This window comes from Geotrypetes seraphini, chromosome 9, assembly GCF_902459505.1.
Source record: "Geotrypetes seraphini chromosome 9, aGeoSer1.1, whole genome shotgun sequence".
NCBI lineage: Eukaryota > Metazoa > Chordata > Amphibia > Gymnophiona > Dermophiidae > Geotrypetes > Geotrypetes seraphini.
Genome location: NC_047092.1, coordinates 179,080,532 through 179,102,452, shown reverse-complemented (window position 1 = coordinate 179,102,452; position 21,921 = coordinate 179,080,532). Strand labels below are relative to the sequence as shown.

The 21,921-nt window shown below is 41.6% G+C and overlaps 1 protein-coding gene across 13 annotated transcripts in view; it reads left to right on the top strand.

The window, feature by feature from the left end:
- Positions 1-21,921, top strand: part of DLG1 (discs large MAGUK scaffold protein 1) — a 329,809-nt gene that overhangs the window by 147,758 nt on the left and 160,130 nt on the right. For 9 of the 13 annotated variants that reach the window (XM_033958212.1, XM_033958211.1, XM_033958205.1 and 6 more), the window contains 2 exons: positions 5,717-5,812; positions 14,775-14,828. Coding sequence is in view for 12 of the 13 variants with exons in the window: in XM_033958211.1 (XP_033814102.1) it covers positions 5,717-5,812; positions 14,775-14,828 (150 nt within the window). In the remaining variant the exon portion in view is untranslated. The remainder of the gene's footprint in view (positions 1-5,716; positions 5,813-14,774; positions 14,829-21,921) is intronic. The other 4 variants (XM_033958209.1, XM_033958208.1, XM_033958207.1 and 1 more) reach the window with 1 other exon arrangement.

The following is a 21,921-nucleotide window of genomic DNA, read 5'->3' as shown; positions in this document are numbered from 1 at the left end:
CTCCATAGATTTTCTGTGATAAGTAAAACTTGAACTAGAAACAATGAATACAAACTGCTAGAGTAGCTGTTTTGAAAATATTTGCAAATTAGAGTATCCTATATAATAAAACCCTAGCCGCGCATGCGTACTTACCTGCGTGCTTCCGTGATCTGTGATCAGTAGGTCAGTGGCCAGCAGGAGTGCAGATGCGGCGGCCAGGCAACTCGGAGACACACAGCATAGCTGGCGACTCCCCCCCTCCCGCCCTCACTCACCGCCAAAACCATCACCGCCAAAGCCTCCTCCTTCTGCCCAGCCGGAAGGAGGGTTCTGAGCCGCTGAAGACTGTCCCTGATCAGCTTACAAGGTCCCTAAAAAATGAACTTTTTCATCTGAGGCGCGAGGCTGAGGTGACCTTCCTCTCCTGGCTCACTAAGGTTCCTTCTTGAGAAATTCAAATGCGTTGTTGAAAAAGCAAGTGACCGGAGGATGCTGGGAGAGAAGTTGAGCGGCCTGACAAAATGACATCGATGCAGTCCGACTCTGAAGAGGACAGTGATTTGCCCCGCATTTTCAGTGATGATGAGATCATTAAAAAGGATTTCATTTTCTGATTCCGTGCCCTAAAATCTGAAATGAGAGGTACCTATGGATGTTGAGGCTGCTTTGATAGAGATTTGCCAAGAATTGAGTGAGATTGGCAGGACAGTTGAGCAGGTGGAGAATTGTGTGGATTTTGTGGAACACCTATCTGACTACTGTTTCCCAAAATCAAAAGGACTAGCAGTCAGGGAGAGAAACAGACAGATAGATAGAAAGGGAGACAGAAAGAAAAGAAGAAAGGGACAGGGAGAGACACAGAAAGACAGACAAAAGGGAGTCAGGGAGAGAGACAGACAGAAAGAAAGACAGCAGGAGGGAGAGACAGGCAGACATATAATTCTAGAACCCGGCGAGGGCTTCTTTTAGCCGAGGGATCTGCCGCTTTTGCCGTTGGGTGAGAGCCGTCACTTGCTTGGTTTAGAAAAGTATGCAAGGCTGACAGGCGTGCCCATTTCTGCCTTAAAATATCAGCATGAGAATAAGTGGCCACTTCATAACACTTTGGGGAGAGGCTTCTGTTTTGGGTGTGGGGGAGGGAAGTGGAGGAATGCCAAACTTAAGATTTCCATTTTTGACCCTTTTTTTTTTTTTTTGCCTTTTTTGTCAGGGGGGAGATGAAACAAAGGAAGAAGGGCTGCTGTTGGATAAGAGGAACAGTGAAGGGGTGGTGGTGGACACAGGGGAGGTAAAAGGAAGGGATAATGGACAGGGAGAGCAGGCAAGGGATGGTGGTGGACAGCCAAGGAAAAAGAAAGACAGAAATATAGAAAGCGTCTAAGTAGAGAGAGAAAGAAATAAAGACAGACACACACGCATATATTCTAGCACCCGTTAATGTAACGGGCTATAAGACTAGTTTAAAAATGTTTTAATGTACAGCATTGCATAAGTCTAGCAGCGTTATAGAAATGATTAGTAATAGAAGTAAAATTGCCTAAACTCTGGTTAATGACATTTTCTGTGTATATTTTCCATGGTGCCTCAGACTACATAGTATTCGATAGTGGGCTGCAGGTTGTCTATTCCTATTCTAGCCAATGCAAATATAAAATATGAGGAGTAAAGTGCTCTTTTAATGACAAACTGAGCTGCACCATTTTCAGTCAATTACGTTGTCTTTAATAAGCTGATTGGAATGCCAGCATATTTTCTTCCCATGTTGGATTTGTTTTGGAACGCAGGATACATAGTATAGTTGCTTAAAAATGTATGTTATGTCCTTTTTTAGTTAACACATTAGAACCAATTATCCACTTATAGCTGCATTTTACTGTCATGACACTGTTAAAGAATTACTTTAACAGTGTACATAACTGCTATTGTTTTCAAGAATTTATTAGATGCATTGCTGTCTTTTATTGTCTGTCTCTTTCAAGGTTAATATGAGTATTAAAATGCTATGCTTGCTTTTTCTTGCAAACTTTGTTTCTTTTCATTACACAGTTGGATTAATATTGTTAGTGTTCTGTTATGAGGACTTGTGTTTTTCTTTTTTCTCCTCCTCTGTATCCTGTACCTCCTCTATAAACTGCATACACACTAAGTAACATATAGAGACATATTTTCAAAGCACTTAGACACACAAAGTTCCATAGGTTACAATGTATTTAGTACTTCTAAGTGTTTTTTTAAATGACTCCCATAGTGTTCTATAGCAGTGGTTCCCAACCCTGTTCTGGGGGACCATCAGCCAGTCAGGTTTTCAGGATAGCCCTAATGAATATGCATGGAGCAGATTTACATGCCTGTCACCTCCATTATATGCAAATCTCTCTCATGCATATTCATTAGTGTTATCCCAAAAACCCGACTGTATGATGATCCTCCAGGACAGGGTTGGGAACCACTGTTCTATAACATAGCTCTCAAACTGACAACCAGTGCTGTTCTTCAGCTGAGATATGTTACAAGAGGAACGGCAGTCATCTCTTTCCCTGGGTTTAAGTTTATCTCAGTAGCATGCCTGAATAAAAACGATTTTTTGACCTTTTAACTTTACATTGCATTCATTATAAATACAAAGTTCTATTTGAATATATTTAAAACAAACCTCTTGAATTCAATTTGTAAAGATTTCATAGCTACAGCTATTGAATTTGTTTTTGAGAATATTATTGTAAATATTAAATGTAAAATTTTTAATTTTTCCTTCAGTTTTTCTCCTAAAACAAATCCAAAACAGAAAAAAACAAACCTTGTTAACTGTTCATTGGCATTCTTGGAATTTGCATTCAGTTTTAGTTTGCAGAAGGTAACTCGTGAAATAGTGTGCTGTATCTTCTATAGGACACCATTAAGATAAGTACATCAACAGTAAAGAGAATTAGAATTTAGATTGTAAGCTGCCCAGAAGGTTTTGGCCCTTGGAGCGGGCTAGTGAGTTTGAATAAACTTGGCATTATTACATGATATGTGCAAAGGTGCAACTTTGCATTACAGTTGTATTATATTTTAAGTATGGTACTGTATTGAGTGTTTCTCTTTTTTTTTTTTTTAATGAAAGTGATAATAGGATTGAGGTGCTCCATCTATGTGTTTTCTTCACATCACTGCATAGTGTGCTTCACTGCTATTACTATTTATCATTTCTATAGCACTGAAAGGCATACACATGTACATTTAACATGTAATATAGATCTATTTTAGACAGACAAGACATATAGGAGTCAATTCTTCATAACCAAATTCTAGGTACCTCGAAGGATGACTTTTCCCCCCCCTTAAACTGCAGCATACCTGAAGAATACCACAAGCAAACTTGCAAAATTCAAGCTGTATTTACTTTTGACTACAGTCACACACACCCTCCCCTCAGGCAGTATCTGTAGTGCAGGGCTTGACAAATCTCAGGTGCCAGGTTGCCATGGTAGTTAAATATTGTATCCTGGGGCCTGGAATTTTGTGCCTTCATACATGCTTTTGATCCTCTTACCACCAAAATGGGTCATTGCACAGATGAGACTTGAAACTATGAAAGATTAGGACCACAGGACAAGCTTACAGTACAATATAATTTCTTATATCCCACAATTTTCAACAAGGAATCATTGTGGCTTACAGCAAGAAGGGTTACATTTGTGGTAAGGTGATATTGAGAAACAAGATTAGTATTATCAGATTACTTAGGAGAAGGCTGTCTGTGAGATGAAGAGGCTGGGAAGAAGTTGAGTCAACTGAGGGAAGAGAGATGTTTTTAGTTTTTCCTGAACTGGCAATGTGTAGGTAGTTGTAGATAAGCAGGTAGATTGTTCCAGATATGTGGTCCTAGGAACTTATAAGGGAGTTGAACATCCTCTTCCTTTGCACTCCTTGGAAGGATGGAAAAGGCATTTTAAAGTTCTGTGTGGTCCTTGAGTTAAGGAAGGTGTCTGAAACCGGAATGCTGGCCACTACTTGGCCGGAGTTTTCTCCAAAGATGGATTTATGAATCAGACAAGCTAACTTATACTGGATTCTTTTTTTCACAGTCAACCAATATAACTTGAGTAGCAATGGGTTAGCCCTCTTGAAGTGGTGTGATTGGAAGATCAGCCTTGCTGCTGTATTTTGAAGCACATGCAGGCATCTTAGTTCTTTCTCTGTGGTTCCATAATATAGGGAGTTGCAATAGTCTAGATGGGGCAGAGTTCCTGCAGCATGTGACACAAGAGAGATAAGAGAAGTAAGCCCTGCTCCTCCAGGAACCTGTCTATCTGGGAGCAGGGTAATTAGAACATAAGACTACCCCATCCACCCCACTAGCCCATTCTCACGGTGGCTAATCCAGGTCACTAATACCTGGCCAAAACCCAAGGAATAGCAATATCCAGGGCAAGCGGTGGCTTTCCCCATGTCTTTCTCAATAACGGACTATGGACTTTTCCTCCAGGAAATTGTCCAAAACTTTCTTAAAACCATCTGCACAATCTTCTTTTACCACAACCTCTGGCAATGCATTCCAGAGCTTAACTATTCTCTGCGTGAATTTTTTTTCTCCTCCTATTGGTGTTTAGAGCATTTCCCTGTAACTTCGAGTGTCCCCTAGTCTTTGTAATTTTTGATGGAGTGAAAAATCGATCCACTTGTACCCGTTCTAATCCAGTCAGGATTTTGTAGACTTCAGTCAATTGATGAGTATTTGACACTACTGAGAATCAAAATCCAAAGGAAAAGAGCAGAGCATGTTTGGTCTTCAAAGCCCTCTTTATTAGCAACAGATAATAAAATCCATGTGCAGAGCAGTCTTTGTCAATCATAAAAGCATGTTGTAAAACATGGACTCAACACGGACTGTATTTCGGCTAAGGTGCCTGCATCAGGAGTCCCAAAATGATAAATCAACAATGAGATCCAAATCCATAAGTATGCAGGATGAAAAAGGCTTGGTCACAAAGAGCTACTTCTGAACCGGTTCTACAAATAGTTTAAAAGCCTTATTTACTAAGCTTTCTTTTTCTATGGAAAAGTCTTAGTAAATTAGGCCCCAAAGGAGCTTCTGCAAACCTCGGAGAGGATGACCCTCCTTCTCTCACACTAGAACTTGGCTTGGGGCAATGGTGAGATTGGGGGAGGAATAAGAGATTTCAGATTCTGACTCCTAAATGTTTGGACTGGCTCCTAGATTGAAAGAGAATTTGTCAAATCGTGTTCTAGTGGTCAGATGGTAATTGGAACCAGGTTTACATAGCGGAATTCTCTTATAAACAACATTGTACTAAACTCTGGTTTGTTATGTTAATGTTAGCTTTAGTGACATTCCACCCTTTCTTCCACAGGTTTCATTTTCATAGTTTTATTTAAATTGAAATTCACAATTGAAGAGCACTTTTTTAAAACTCACTGAGTTCATCAACAGTTTTGAGAAAACCAGGTAGCGACTTTTGGTCTGAGTGAGTTTTGCATAGAGTATTCAACACAGAGTCATTAAAATAAATACTAATGAGCACGATGAATCTTGCCTGGATGATTGAAATTAATCGCATATTTCAAAACTAACAAAGAGTGGATTAAATACGTTTTGGAAAAGGGCTCTTTAGTTTTTCATAGACATAGCAGATTTTTCACCTGTTATGTCTATAAATAAATGTGAATCTGTTTAAAATGTGTTTTGCTTGTATAACTTTCCTCCTTTCTGATCCATGCCAATTTTTAGTTAACAGAAGCTGCTCCTCCCTCTCCTATTGTCCCCGTGATCCCTGTCTTGCCAGTCCCTGCTGAGACCACTGTCATCCCATCTACCACACCACAGGTTTTTATTTTTTATTTTTTTTTCATTTTATTATTTATAGGAATGTTTCTGGCATTGCATATTAGGTACATAGAATACTCTGAATGTCAATTCTAGTGCAAAGTGTCTAGTAGCCCTGATAGCTAAGGTTATGCTTAGGAACCCTCAAGTTGCTTGCAGTATGCTATCAATTATCTTTGAACTCTGCCTTCTTCCCAGGAAGCTGTTTCTGTGATTTTATTATTTTCAGGTATTTTTTCTTAGTGTTTGGTTAGAGGCTCAGTGCTCAGAGGTTTCCACTTGTTGAGACCTCTGCCTGGGAGAAGAAGCAGATTTGTGCTACAGAAGTCTGCTGCTAGCAAGATCAGCCCTTGGGGACACTTAGCTAGCCAACCTGCTGTTGTATTTTTTTGGAGCTCAGGGGCTATCTCCTGCATAGCTGCTTGTATTCCTGATTTATGAGGAGCTTTTAGATCCATCTCAGCTTGGCCAAGCTTAATAGTGGGTCGCCTGCATAGTCCTCTCCCCCTTCAAGGCGTGAGGTTTTCTGGAGGTTGAGGTTAAGTCCAACATTGGTCTGACTGGCAGTCCAAAGACCAAGTTTGTACCACAAACCTCTGAGGCAGAGTTCATTTGTCCTAGATGTCCTAGACTCCTAAGCTGATGCAGGTAGGCACATGGCACAGTGAGCAAGGTTGTACTCATATAGCTTATGGGGATAATTGGGAAGAGGGGATGTTTCCAAAAGTGAAATTTGAAGGTTTCTGCTGCTAGAGCCAAGGTTCCCCACATCTAAAACCCCTTTCCCCATATTTTTGTACTTCGGAGGGGGGTCCCCTATGGACCGCTTTTGGCACAATTTTGCTGGTGGTGACAATCTTGGATTTTAAACTATCTTTTTTTCTAAAGCCTCCATCTGCCTCAAAATCCCTCAATTATACTTTAAAATTAATAAGGATGAACCTCTCAGGCCTTCCTAACCCTATATCATGCCAGGTTTGCACTGGATGGCCAGATGGTGGAGTGCATGTGGTGGAGTGCATAGGAGACTAGGGATTAGCCTCTTGTGAGTCCTCCAGGGCTGGAGATATATAGGAGGTGCTATCCCAAGAGAAAAGACACTTTTCAGAACCCTCTGAAGGTGCATTGGCTAAGCGCAGATGTGTGGTTGCCGCGGGTTCTGAGCTGTAGCTGTAACCACTGCACCACACACTATTAGTGCTGGTTTCACATAGTTTTGGTATCTGTTTTGATCCATTAACTTGAAAGTTTTATATATTTATAACATTTTGAAATGAAATACAAGATCAACTCTTGTTAAGGAAATACAGAAGTAAACAAAAGAAAAGGCAAAATAGAAAATAGTAAGAAAACAAATAAATCTTCCTTAGACCCCAATAATGAAGTTGAGGGGGAGGACCCTGGTAATCAAATTGTAAAAATAATTGTAATATAGAAATGGCTTAACAGACAAATCCCGCCAACATATTTTACTGTTCCCGAACACTAAACATTTCCATTTGCCAGCCTATAAATGCTCTTAACTGTTCTGGAGCAAAGAAAACATATTTTAATCCTAAATATTTTATCAAACACTTACAAGGATAGGACAACAAAAACGAGGTGTCCAAAGAAATCACATCTAGTCTCATTGCAAGAAATAATTTCCCACGATCCTGAGTTTGTTTAGTCACATCTAGAAATATCCAGATATTTTTTTTTTTACCTTAGAACAATTTCTGAGAATTACAGAAAAACAGCCTAATAATACTATTAACCTAATAATACTATTAATGGAGTCACTCTTTCGGAATCTTCTGTAATAGTTGATTCTAGTATATCTGCGATATTCAAGGGTAGTTCTTCTGAAATCTTTTGTATGTTCTATGAAGTTGCTCCCATTTCTTTTTTCCCAGGAAGGTAGTAAATATGGTTAATTGGGGAAATATTTTCTGAGGAAAAAACTTGAATGTTATATTAATTGATATATTTGTTACAGAGCAGAACAGAATTGTAGTGTCAGATTTTCCTATTTCCCGAATTCCAGTTATGTTTGTCATTACAAAGCTGCTTGATTGCTTTTGTATAAGCTAAGGGGACAGGAGCAGCTTCCTGGGAAGGAGGCAGGGTTCAAAGATTGAGAGCATTCTGCAAACAATTTGTGGGTTCAGATGCATAACCCTAGAATTCAGGACTACTAGATACATCTTCAAGAAAAAAGGTTATCGAGGTAAGAACCTAGTCTGTCTTTGATTTACAAAATGTAATTCTTGACTCCATTTTTGTGTGGCCTTAAGGCACATTATAAAATCTTCTGTCTATGTGTTTTGAATGCCTGCAGTTACTAATTGGAAAACATAAGTTGACTTCATAAGCAACTTCTACTATAGGAAACGGTGAATCATTTCAAGTTAGAACTTTCAATTAGTAATTCATATTACCATATTTTTTTTGCTCCATTAGACACACCTGACCATAAGACGCACCTTATATTTAAAGGAGGAAAACAAGAAAAAAACCCATTCTGAACCAAATTCTCCCTGCCAGGCTCTGCACCCAACCCTACACTCCTTGCCAAGCTCTGCACCCTGTCCCCCCTACCTGCCAGGCTCTGTACCCTGTCCTCCCTCTGCTGGTCTAGTGGTAGGCCGGGACAGGGCAGGCAGGCCTAGTGGCTGGCAGGCAGGTAGGGACAGGGCATGCAGGTAGGGACAGGAGACAGGGTGGATAGGTAGGTAGGCAGGGCGGCCTCTCACTCCCAGAAAGGCAGGCCCCAGCCTCTCCCTCCTCCATCCCTATTTTAATTTGGCAGGGCGGACAGGCAGGCAGGCCCCAGCTTCTCCCTCTTTCATCCCTATTTTTAATTCAGCAGGCAGGCCCTGGCCTCTCCCTCCTCATCCCTCCAAACAGGCAAGCAGGTCCAGGCCCTCTTCCTCTTCCCCCCTCACGCCGCTGCCCCCCCCATGCAAACCTTTTTAAAAAACTGGCACCTTCCCTCGCTGAGAGCGGCACACAAGGCTGTCTGGCTGGCTGCCTGGTCCCCGCCGCTTCCCCAGAGAATGGCAGACACGGCTGCCTCCTCTTCTGTTCTCTCACGGCATAGCGGCGCACCAGGCTGCCTGCCTAGTCCCGCGCCGCTTCCCACGAGAACTCAGTTCTCACAGGAAGCGGCGTGGGACCAAGCAGGTAGCCTGGTGCACTGCTATGCTGCGAGAGAACAGAAGAGAAGGCAGCCGCGCCAGCCATCAGTTCTCGGGGGAAGCGGCTGGGATCAGGCAGCTAGCCAGCCTTGTGCGCCGCTCTCAGGGAGGAAGTTGCGGCCAGCAAGGGAGGGTGGCAGCATTAAAATAAGATAATTGTGATGGTGGGGGGAGGTGCTTTGGGTATTCGCTCTATAAAAACCACTCTTATTTCCACCCACTTTTGGGGGTGAAAAAAGTGCATCTAATGGGGCGAAAAGTATGGTACTTATATTAACCTTTACTCATATAAACACAGGTACCACACTACTTTATCCTGAATTAAAAATAACATTTTTTCTACATTTGTTTTCTGGACATTTACTTCTATGGTTTCTACTTTTCTCCATTGTAAAGTCTTTTGCCAGGATTTTTCTTTCCACTTTTTCCTTTTGGCTTTCTTCAATTTATTATTTTTTTTTTTACGTCTGTGTCCAGATTTAACTCATTCTTATGATCTAGTTTTCAAGTCCCCTCTTATTTTAAGGTCTACTGGCAGCATTCCATCCCTTTTCTTCACCCTGGCTCTCCTATTTTACTTCCCCTTATTCCCAGTCTTTCACTAACTCTCCTCTCCCATTTCTATACTGTGTTTGTCCCCTGTATTTGTCCTCTGTATCTGCCCTTTCTTTCCCCTTCCTTCATTATCTCCCTCTTTTCTGTCTCCCCCCCCCTCAAATATCTGCTTATTTCTCTCCTCTTCCATCCAGCATCTGCCCACTTCTATAATGCATCTGCCTCCTCTCTCCCTTTCCATTTAGCATTTCCAAACACTCCCCTTCCATCAGTATCTCCCTCCTCTGTCTCTTCCTCCTTTCATACAGTCTGCCTTCTTTCCCCCCTTTCACTTCCCCATTCCATCATCTCCCTCTTGTCTCTCCCCTCTTCCATCCAGGCTTCTGTCTCCTTCCTTCTATACAGCTTATCCACCCTCCCCTTTCCATCCAGCATCTTCCTTCTCTCCCCTTCCATCAATATTTTCCTTCTCTTTGTATCTCTCCCGTTCCATACAATGTCTGCCCGCTTTATCCCCCTCACCTTCCATCCAGCATTTCCCCTTTCACTTCCCCCATTCCATCATCTCCCTCATCTGTTCCCCACCCCTCAACATTTGTCCTCCCCCTGTTCTATTCTAGAATCTATCTTCCCACTTCTATATAAAATATGCCCTTTCTCTCTCTCCCAACCCAAACCATTTCTACCAGCTTCTACCCCATCTTTCTCCTCCCATCCCATTTCCACCAGTCTCTAATCCCTCTATCCCCACTCCTTTTCCACCAGCATCTGCCCCTTCTCTTCCACCCACCCCACATCCCCCAGCATCTGCCCCCTCTCTCTCCCACCCATCCTACATCCCCACCACTACTGCTGTTTTCCTGTAACAGCAGTGGCAAAGTGAAACAAACCAGCTGTGGGGCCTTCCCATACATATCTGTGGCTGCTGGCTCTGCCCCAGAAGTAGTGTCTTCAGAGAAGGTGGGCCGGCAGCTGCGGATATGTATGGGAAGGTCCCGCAACTGGTTGGTTTGTTTGCCACTGCTTCAGCAAAGCAGCAGAAGGTGGAAGAGTGGTGAGGGAGAAGGTGTTGATCTCTCCCTTTGCTGGCTAAATGGCCTCCTGCTGAAAGTTGCGCAGCTTAGAGGGAACATTGCCCAGTATGGCTATTCTTATGTTAAGATCTCCAGAACTGGGTGCACTACTTCAGAAAAGGCCTTGTTCTGTTTGTTAGTCATTCCTCTACCTATATACTTTAGTATTGTATCGCACTATTTAAATCAAACACCATGGTCATTTTTTTGCTTTTTGTGGCCAGTAATATATATAGCCCCATCTCAGCTTAGCTTCTAAGCAGTAAAGCTCTTTAGTTTTCTTAGATTGCCTCTTGTTTTGTTTGCTTTCTCAGACATATCTACTCTGTCGCAGATTTTAGCATTATCTGTAAAAAGCCACGCATTCCCTCCCTTCATTAAGGGTTATCTGCTTTTGTGGCACTAAAATTTAGCCTTGCATAGATTTATTTATTTAATTTTCTATACCGTTCTCCCAAGGGAGCTCAGAATGATTTACATGCATTTATTCAGGTATTCAAGCAGTTTTCAGATGCCAGAATATTGAAATTGCTACATTGGTAATTGATCCTTTTGTACTCGTATCTTTTTTTTTCCACCTTCACTACACTTCCCCCTCCCTATTCTTGGTTCCACACTCATGGTTTCACATATTCGCAATTTTTTTTTTGGGGGGAGGGAAACTCCCCCCCCCCCCCATATTTTACCACGTTCCCGCCTCTCTCCAGCCTTCCTCCTGGCATCCCAGCCTTACCTGGTGGTCTAGCAGGCTTTTGGGGCAGGAGTGATCTTCCTACGCTCCTGCCCCATGTAGATCGCCAATAGGAAATGGCTGCCGTGAGCTCCCGTCTTAGTCTCGAGAGACTACGGGAACTCACAGTGGTCATTTCCTATTGGCGATCTGCACGGGGCAGGAGCGTAGGAAGATCGCTCCTGCCCCGAAAGCCTGCTAGACCACCAGGTAAGGCCGGGATGCCAGGGGGAAGGCGGGAGAGAGGTGGGGGTGGGTCAGAGCCGGATGAGAAGATATTCGTGGTTTTTCTCAATTCGCAGTCCAGCTCTGCCCCTATCCTCGGCGAATACCGAGGGAGAAGTGTATAATATATGAGAGATCTGTATGAAAGCTGATAAGGAGGTTCATGATAAGGAAGTCAAGATCCCAGTGAAAAGTATGGGAATGAGGAAGTGGTAGAAGTGTTAATATTTTGACCATGAAAGATATCTAAAGTTTAGAATGGTGGTAACTCTGAAAGAATAGATGCTTAGTGTTTGTATTTATAGTTTCTGAATATGTCTAACATAGGAGTTATGAATAATGACCCAAAAGTTTTAACTGAAGAGAAAATAAAAAAAATGCCACATGGAGTATAGCAGCTGAACTTGTGTGACCTCATTTTATACAATTATACATTGTATATGTTGTGATTTGCAGTATATTAGAAACTGTGGGGTAATAATCAGCTGGTGGCAGCCTTTTTTTATTTTTTTAAAGCATTGGCCACTGCTGGCTGAATTGTCTGAATATTCACTGCTGGCACCTACCTGTGTACCAGCACTAAATATCTGGGTAGACTTTGCCTTCTGGGAGTTAACCTGGGTATAGCCATGGTGGTACCAAGAAAACTACCCTGTTAACTGAGGATATCCTCCTGTTGTCCCGCATTAACCAGATCGTTATCTGAGAACCACATCTGAATAGCAACTGTAGGGGTTACTTCTAATTTTGCCCTGCACTGCAGCAGACACAGCAGTCTTCCTAGATTTTCAGTAGCACTATCTGGTTATGTGGTGCTGGAAATGTGGGAATTACCTAGTCAGCAGGAGATAACCAAGTAGGAGCCCATCCTACCTGGTTATTTCCCCTTGAGTATCAGCTCTTATACTTTTGTTTTTCTTTCATTTCTTACCTTATCTTCACCTTACCAATTCTCTGTTAAGTAGTGATGACTCGTTAACAGTCCATACTATTTTGTATGAGAACTGTGTTTAACTTCAGAGTTTAGCTTGTGTATAAAGAAATCACTCACCAAGCCTATTGAGGGCATGCTGGTATGTAGAGTTCTAATTTTCTGGCTTCTAGGTTAAAAATCAGAATAAGATGTTAAGTTGTAAAAACAAACTATGTCAGAAAATTTTGAAGTGGTGTCTGTGTGTGTGGGGGGGGGGGTGAAGTACATATATGAGGAAAATCTTTTCTTTTAACCTTCATTGTATTGTATATTTGCCTTTAATTTTAATTAGTAAAAGCACCTTACATTTCTATGTGATACTTCCCTGACGGTGTCATGCCACAAAGATTTGACGGAGTGTGTGGCGCAGTGGTTGGATCTACAGCCTCGGCACCCTGGGGTTGTGGGTTCAAACCCCGCACTGCTCCATGTGATCCTGGGCAAGTCACTCAGTCCTCCATAGCCCCAGATATGCTAGATAGATTGTGAGCCTACCGAGACAGATAGGGAAAATACTTGAGTACCTGATTGTAAAACCACTTAGATAAACCTTGATAGGCGGTATATAAATACCTAATAAATTTGAAACAAAACATCAGAATAAAAAAAAGTAGCTTAATGAAGTTACTCAGCATCCCTTATACTAAATTTACAGTAACTGTGATATCTGCTTCTTGAAATTGCTGTGATTTTAAAATATATTATATATAGGAAATATTTTGTGGTTTGGTTTGCTCAGCTGAATTAAGTAGATGGACTGATAAGGAATGCAGGAATGCATTTTCCTTAGCAACAGCAGCAGTTGAATCCAGAGACCAATGGGATAGCACACATCTACCAGCAGGCGGAGATAGAGAAACTGATGGGTGGTCCTATTGACTGGCACTCCTCCTGTATCTTCAGTATGCTCTATCTCCCAGCAGGTGATGGTCGCTATTCAACTAGCTCCTGAATTCTGGCTGTGACTGGAAAATTATTTTCTCCTGTTGAGGTTTCTCTTCAATGAGACTGCCATTCTATTTCTCCTGTTGAGATTTCTCTTCAGTGAGACAGGGGTATCCGGCTGAATGGTGGGCCCCCCCAGGTCCCTGCCTCACCCTCCCTCCATTGCTAGAGGGTCTGACTGGGTCTCAATTTTTTTCTTCTTTCCCTTCTCTGTTTTAAAAAAAAAAAAAAAAAAAAAAAAGGGGAGACCACAGTTGCTACATTCTGCCCTGTTAGTGCTGCACAACCAGCTCTTACTGGCTTCAACTGGCCCTAACAACAAGCTTGTGAGTATGTATGTGTTTTTTACTGTTGTTTGAACTTCAGGTTCTGTTTGGGAGTTTTAGTACTGTGGGTTCGGTTAACGTATGTTTAAGGAATGGATATTTTATTGAGGCTAAGTTTTATGACTAGAAATCCGTTGAGGGAGCCGGGACTTTCCCGCCCTTTGTGTGCACGCGCTTGGCTTCTTTGTTGGTTACAGCGCGGCAGTAGCGGTGCGATTTCATGCTCGCACTTGTTCTCCTCGTTGGGTTTCAGTGCAGCAGTAGAAGTCCTGTTTATTCCGAGGCTCTCTTTCGTCGGTGTTTGTCGTGGCCATGTGCAAGTGCAGGTGCCAGTTTATAGCAGTGTGCATGAGATGGGACATGTTTTTTCCGGCGCTGTGGGAAGCACCGCACCGTCATTCTAGTTATTCCCCAAGTATGATTTTCTTTCTATGCAGGCCGTGGCAGGGTAAATTTTGCGGGGCTTGAATCAGACTATGTTTCTAGGAGTGTTGATGCAGTGGCCACGTGTCGGCGAGAATCAGGCGTGTGCGGTTGGCGAATGAACTTCATGACCATTCCGCCAGAGCGATGGCTACTTCTTGGACTCGGTGCAGAGGTTTTTTCCTTGGAGGAGTTTTGTCTCGCAGCTACTTGATCTTCCGAGAGTGCTTTGTATTATTGCCTTTTGAGATTTGTTATGGGAAAGAAGTTTTTTACATGCTATGCCTATTAATGGTTACGATGCTTGGGCAAGGAGCTATACTGAAGATACATCAGGAGTGCCAGCCAATAGGACAACCTGTTAATCAGTTTCTCTATCTCCACCTGCTGGTAGATGTGTGCTATCCCATTGGTCTCTGGATTCATCTGCTGCGTCTAAAGGAAAGAAAATTAACAGGTAAGAACATAATTTTTCCATAAGTAAGTTTTTCTTTCATATGGTGTTCCATTATACATTTCTTTTTCTTTTGAAGGCAAATCCCCCTCCAGTGGTAATAAATGCAGATAATTTGGATATACCAACATACGTAAGTGAATTTAAAGTGCAAATGTTTTGTTCTTTGCAATGATAAAGTTCTATATTTGCAATGATAAGATCTCTTTATTTTTAGTTATATTAAAATCTTTTAATGTTTGAGAAATGAACGAATATTCGGTGAATCAGTTAAATGAAAACTTAGTCTCCAATTTTATCTTTGTACATTTGTTTAGTCTTTTACACTGGCTTTTACTAAACTGCAGTAGAGCTTTTTACTGCGGGCCAGCAAGGTAAGTGCTCACTTATAGGAATTGAATGAGCATTGGAGCATTTACCTCGCTGGCCCACAATAAAAAGCTCTTCCGCAGGTTAGTAAAAGGAGCCCTTAGTTAAGTAATTTGTAAATGCTTTGAAATTTGTTTTTAACTGTAGTATCATATGAATACAGTGATGAACTGCAAGTCATATAGTAATGGCGTCTCCTGTCAATGATAATGCATGAGTGTTCAGAAACAACTTTTGATTGAGCTTGTTTCTATTGGTATGATGTGAGACCAAAACTTGACCCACAAATGAAACTATTTGTGATGAATAGTACTGATGAAAAAGTTTGCATCTGATGAACTTGCAAGATCAACCTTTCTTCTCTTATTTTTTTATGTTCCAATTTGTCTTCTCTTTATTAGCCAGTTTGGGTGGCTGTGTGACAAAAATGCTTGTGTTTGACTCTAAGGCCATACCCTCTAATCTGTTCAGATTCACTTTGAATATTTTAAAATTTTTAGATGAAGTTTGCAATACAGAACCATGGTGACAAATGTCAACACCCATAAAACTTTGACAGTGCTTCACACAGATGTCTAATAAATTAACTGAGTGCCCTTGGGATGGGTCCCAAAGTGACGGACTGGGTCAAGAACTGGTTGAATGGAAGGAGACAGAGGGTAGTAATCAGTGGAGATCACTCTGAGGAAAGGGATGTTACCATGGTGTGCCTCTTGGGCCTGTTCTTTTAATATTTTTATAAACGATATTGCTGAAGGGCTATCAGGTGAAATTTGCCTCTTTGCGGATGATACTAAAATCTGCAATAGAGTAGACACCCAGGGTGGTGTGAATTAGAGAATGACACGGTGACAAAATTCATCACCGTCCCCGTGGATAACCGCGGGAAATCATCTTCATGTTATTCTTTAAGGAGAGAGGGAAGAATCAGAGTATGAATGGCCACAATCACTGACCCGCAAGCTTTGCTTTGAAGAATGCTGGTGTAGAAGGACTGAGGTTGAAATAGACACTAGAAAATGACATGGGATTATTTCCCGCGGTTATCCGCGGGGACGGGAACAGTGATGAATTTTGTCACCGTGTCATTCTCTAGTGTGACTAACATGAAGAAAGACCTGGCTAAGCTTGAAGAATGGTCTTAAATTTGGCAGCTAAAATTAAATGCTAAGAAATATAAGGCCATGCATTTGGAGTGCAAAAACCCGAGGGAACGGTACAGTTTAGGGGGTGAAGAACACATGTGCACAACAGAAGAGCGGGACTTGGGTGTGATTGTATGTGATGATCTTAAAATGGCCAAACAGATTGAAAAGGTGACGGCGAAAGCTAAAAGGATTTCAGGGTGCAAAGGAAGAGGTATGGCCAGTAGGAAAAAGGAGGTATTGATGCACCTGTATAAGCTTTGGTGAGATTGCATTTAGAATTTTGTGTACAATTCTAGAGGCTGTACCTTCAAAAAAATATAAAAAGGATGGAGTCTGTCCAGAGGAAGGCTACTAAAATGGTGCATGGTCTTCATCATAAGGTGTATGGAGACAGTCTTAAAGATCTCAATAATGTACAGTATACTTTGGAGGAAAAGCGGGAGAGGGGAGATATGATAGACGTTTAAATACCTATGTGATGTAAATGCGCACGAGTCGAGTTTTTCATTTGAAAGGAAACTCTAAAATGAGAGGGCATAGGATGAAGATAAGAGGTTATTGGCTCCGGAGTAATCTAAGGAAATACTTTTTTACAGAAAGGTTAGTAGATGCTTGGAACGGTCTCCCGGAAGAGGTGGTGGAGACAGAGACTGTCTCTGAATTCAAGAAAGCCTGGGATATGCATATGGGATCTCTGATGGACAGACTGGATGGGCCATTTGGCCTTTATCTGCCATCATGTTTCTATGTTCTATACCAGACAAGGGCAAACTATGGCCCGCGGGCCAAATCCGGCCTGTTTAGCTTTTTAACTTGGCCTGCGGCGGCGTAGTTTGCCCTTGTCTGCAGCGTAAGGCAGGGTTTCTAAACATGCGATACACAGGCAGGCCCGTCCGTCCACTCGCCACCGCAACGAAGGGAAGGGACAGGCGAGTACCCACAAGCCTTCTCCCGACATCAGTAAATCCACAGGAATGGAGAAATTTGCAACTGGTTTACCGCAGGAATGGGGACAAGACCTTTCACCATCCCGCAGGAATGGAGACAAAATCTTTTATTGCCCCATGGGAGCGGTGAAAAATCTTGCTCCTGTGGTAAAAAAAAATTGCGCCCGTGTCACTCGGCATCTCCTCTCTAGCTCCTCTCACACCTATTTTGCCTTCAGGAGCTAGCCATGCCATGATGAAGACAGAAGGAACCCAAAACCAAAGCCTGAGACCAATGTGATTTGAAGAATAAAATTACCAGACAAAAAAGGAAGAAAAAAAAATTTATTTTATATTTTGTGATTAGAATATTTCAGATTTGAATATGTATCCTGCTAGAGCTGATATTAGACATAACTGGGGACTGCAAAGCCCAGGCTGTGTTTCTTTAGCTTCCAACTGGCTTAGGGCTCTCTCTGACCAGGGGGGAGTTATCCTAGTTACACTCGCCTAACACTATTCCTGCCATGTGTAACTGAAGTATTCTGCTAGCTTGATTTTTCTATGAAGCATTCTGTAGTAATTTGGTTTGCTCAGTTTTCACAATAGTGGAGGGAATATTTGTGAAAGGTAGGTGAGACAGGGTTTTTGTTGATCCTTACTCTTGTTATTTGTGTTTATAAAATGACAATTGTACAGCATAATGTCTCTTTTTATACTTTAATAAAATAAGTTCAGTATAAAATCATCACTATTAGAGGCTTGTATGGATGGGATCTGACAGTTTGCAGGGTGGGGACGGGGACCGAGCTTGTGGGGACAGGGCAGGGATGGGGTCTGAGTTCGCTGGGACAGGGCAGGGATGGGGACAAGCTCACGGGAACAGGGCGGGAATGGTGATAAAATATTTTCCCCGTATCGTTAATGCCCCTGTACAGGTCATTGGTGAGGCCCTACTTGAAGTATTGTGTTCAGTTTTGGAGAACGTATCTGGCGAAGGACACAAAAGACTTGAAGTGGTCCAGAGGAGGGCGACGAAAATGATAGGAGGTTTGCGCCAGAAGAATTATGAGGAGAGACTGAAAGCTCTGAATATGTATACCCTAGAGGAAAGGAGGACAGGGGAGATATGATTCAGATGTTCAAATACTTGAAAGGTATTAACGTAGAACAAAATCTTTTCCAGAGAAAGGAAAAATGGTAAAACCAAAGGACATAATTTGAGGTTGAGAGGTGGTAGATTCAAGAGCAATGTAAGGAAATTCTACTTTACGGAGAAGGTGGTGGACGCCTGGAATGCGCTTCTGAGAGAGGTGGTGGAGAGGAAAACAGTGACAGAGTTCAAAGAGGCATGGAATGAACACAGAGGATCTAGAATCAGAAAATAATAGTAAATATTGAAGAACTAAGGCCAGTACTGGGCAGACTTGCACGGTATGTGTCTGTGTATGGCCTTTTGGTTGAGGATGGGCCAGGGAGGGCTTCAATGGCTGGGAGGGTGTAGATGGGCTGGAGTGAGCTTTGACGGAGACTTCAGCAGTTAAAACCCAAGCACAGTACCACGTAGAGCTTTGGATTCTTGCCCTTAACACATTGTATCTAGGAGAAAAGAGCCATGCTGCACTCATATGCATGTTAAGTGACTAAAATACCACAATTTATATGTTCTTAGCATCCTAAAGTCCGCTTCTTTCAAAAATGACAAAAGCAACTGAACTTCTCAAACTTTCCTTCTGAAACCCCCCCTCCCCCCACATAATGGGAGGGCATTGCTTATATTTTAACTCGTACATATCTGAGGATGCATCCATCCCCCTTGATAGACCTTGTTACCTGGGAACCAGCTATCTGGTCTGACCACTACTTTCTCAGCTTCCACATAAACTTACCCAAAATCTTTATCTCAAGATCTAATGCTGAAACACAACAACAAGATGCAGTAAGATACTACCAGGAGAATTCTGGAGATTGATCCATAATCTCATGGCAGGACCTCACATTGTCTGCCCTAGATAAAACTGCCCTGGCTAAACATGTTAAACCCTAAAAGAAATCCAAGCCCTGTTTTTCAGAACCACTTGTGAACAAAGGTAAGAAAATTGGGAGGAGCCTGGAGGAAATGCCAAACAAATGATTGTTATATATGTACAATGGAGGAAAGAAGTAAACAATATAAGTCAGAAGTAGCCGAAACCAAACTATAACAAACTGATCAACCAATCCAAAAATGCCTCTAATTTTTTCAGAGCACTTATATCCACAAAATAAATCCTAACTGCTTCCAATGTGCAACCTGATGTGGATAATTGGCAAATGTTAAGTCAGTTAAAGACTCATTTTCAAATACACTAGAAGATTGCATAGAACTGAACTAGAGAACCAAAGACATAGAAACAGGTGTTCCAGCTGATAGGTGCTGGAATATATTCAATACTGTCACCACAGATATAATGTACAACTTACTAAATAGACTATCAAAGAAACACTGCTGTCTAGACATCTTGTTCATCTCATCTGCTGGTTCACATCCCCTCTGCATTTCTAGAGTGGCTCATACCCCCTCTGCATTTCTAGAGTGGCTAACAGACTTTGAAAATACTAGCTTGGAGAAGGGTCTTTATCTCAAATCCCTTTCAGCCATTGCGCTGACTCCAATTCCTAAAGCCACAGAAGTAGACCTAATCAAGGCAGAGAACTTTAGACCAGTGGCCGGAATACCATTCCCTGCAGAACAGCAAAAGTTTTGTGTCAGCTTCCAGCTAACTGATTTCTTAAACAAGGTAGATGGATTCCATGACTCACAACACAGGATTAGATCCATGCATAGTACAGAATCATTGCTGCTAGAACTGACATCAAAAGCCAAATCTTATCTAAGCAGGGGTACCCGATCTGTACTTCTACAGTTCAACATCTCGGCTGCATTCAACACAGTGGATCACTCCCTTTTACTCTTTAGATTAAGTAAGTTAGGTATACAGGGTATGGTAATGAAGTGGTTCGCAGAATTTCTGACCAATAGAACATATGAAATAAGGAAGAGCAATGACAAATCTCAAGCCTGGAAAGCCTTCTGTGGGGTGATGCAAGGCTCACCGCTGTTCCAATCCAGAACACAAATCCACATATTCTCCCCTATGAAGATGATATTTTCTTGTTATGTTTAGTTAGGGACACCTTTGAAGTCACTACCCAGTATATATGAAGGGTTGTTGAAGATCTCTGTGAATGGATGAAGAGAAACTTTCTCAAACTCAACAAACTGAAGACCAAGGCTGTCTGGTTTGGAAACTATAACTCGTTGCCATATATGGAAATGTTGCTGGTAACCAGAGAGAAGCTCAAGATCAAGAGAACATCAAAGTTGTTGGGATTAATTATAGACTCAGACCTTACCTTTGATGACCAGATTTAACTCCTTGGCTAGAAAATATTTCTTCAGACTAAGGCAATAAAGAGCAATTAGATCAGCTCTGAGTAAGGCTAGCTTCAGGACAGTAGCACAAGCAGTCCTGCTCCCTTACTTAAGACTATTGCAAATCCTTGTATAGTGGTATTACTGAAAAGGAATGTGGGAGATTACAGCTACTCCAAAATACAACTGCAAGTCTAATCTTCTAATGTAGCAAATTCAAGAGGGTTACCCTGATCTTGAGGGAATTACACTGGCTACCTGTAAGAAAAATAATTCAATATAAAATCACATGCATGGAACACAAAGCAATCTGTGGGGAGAATGCCATAGGACTAATCTCAGACATCAGTGTTACAACATCCTTCAACTCAAGATCAACACAGCGCTTTAAACTAGCTTTCTCTTCACATTTGCGTGTACACCAAAAGAAGCTATATGAATCCACTTTCACATTCCAAGGCCCTAAAATATGGAATGGCCTCCCACAACACCTGCGTCAACCGGACACATATTACAACTTCAGGAAAATGCTAAAGACTCATATTTTCTCTTCAGACCTATAACTTGAAATGCAGACACATTTCTAAACCAATAATTCAAAATGCAAGACATTCTGTTTCTTCAAACCTGTAATTCATCATTCATGCCCACAGAAATCTTGTTGTAAACTGCATTGAATCATTGTTGAAACTGATAATATAGTCAGGTATGGCATGGCATGGTATGGCAAAACTAGGCGACTTCTTATGAAAAAAAATATCCTCCAAGTAACAGCCTGATATATGAACTGATTGAGAAGGAAGTAACCAAAAGGTAGTAGTAAAAATAAAAGTTTAGTCTGAGCAGAGAGATGTTATCAGAGGTCTGCCAAAGAGAATGGTCTTTAGTCTAATTCTTTTCAAAATAAGATACCAATATATATTAAGCCCAGCATCCTTTCTTAGACATTGACCTGGTTAGGTCACACTGACCTGGAAATCTCAAAAAGCAGAATAAACTTCTCTTAAGTCACTTTAGCGGAGGGGAAATGGCTTTCCCAGGTCTACCTGGCTCATATTTGAGGATATTTTTTCTTCATAAACTTATCCAAATCTCTTTTGAACTTCGCTATGTTGTCTTAACCACACCTTCAGGCAACTAACTTATTTATTTATTTATTTACAGATTTATATCCTGCAATTTATCCTGTGTTATTTTATATGTTATTTGTAACTTGCTTAGACTCAAAGGTAAGAACATAAGCAGTGCCATATTGGGCTTGATGGACCTTCTGTCTGACAATGTTTGGCAATGCTTATGTCCTTACCTTCGAGTCTAAGTGGGTTACAAATAACATGCACAACAAAATAATATACAATAACACATTTG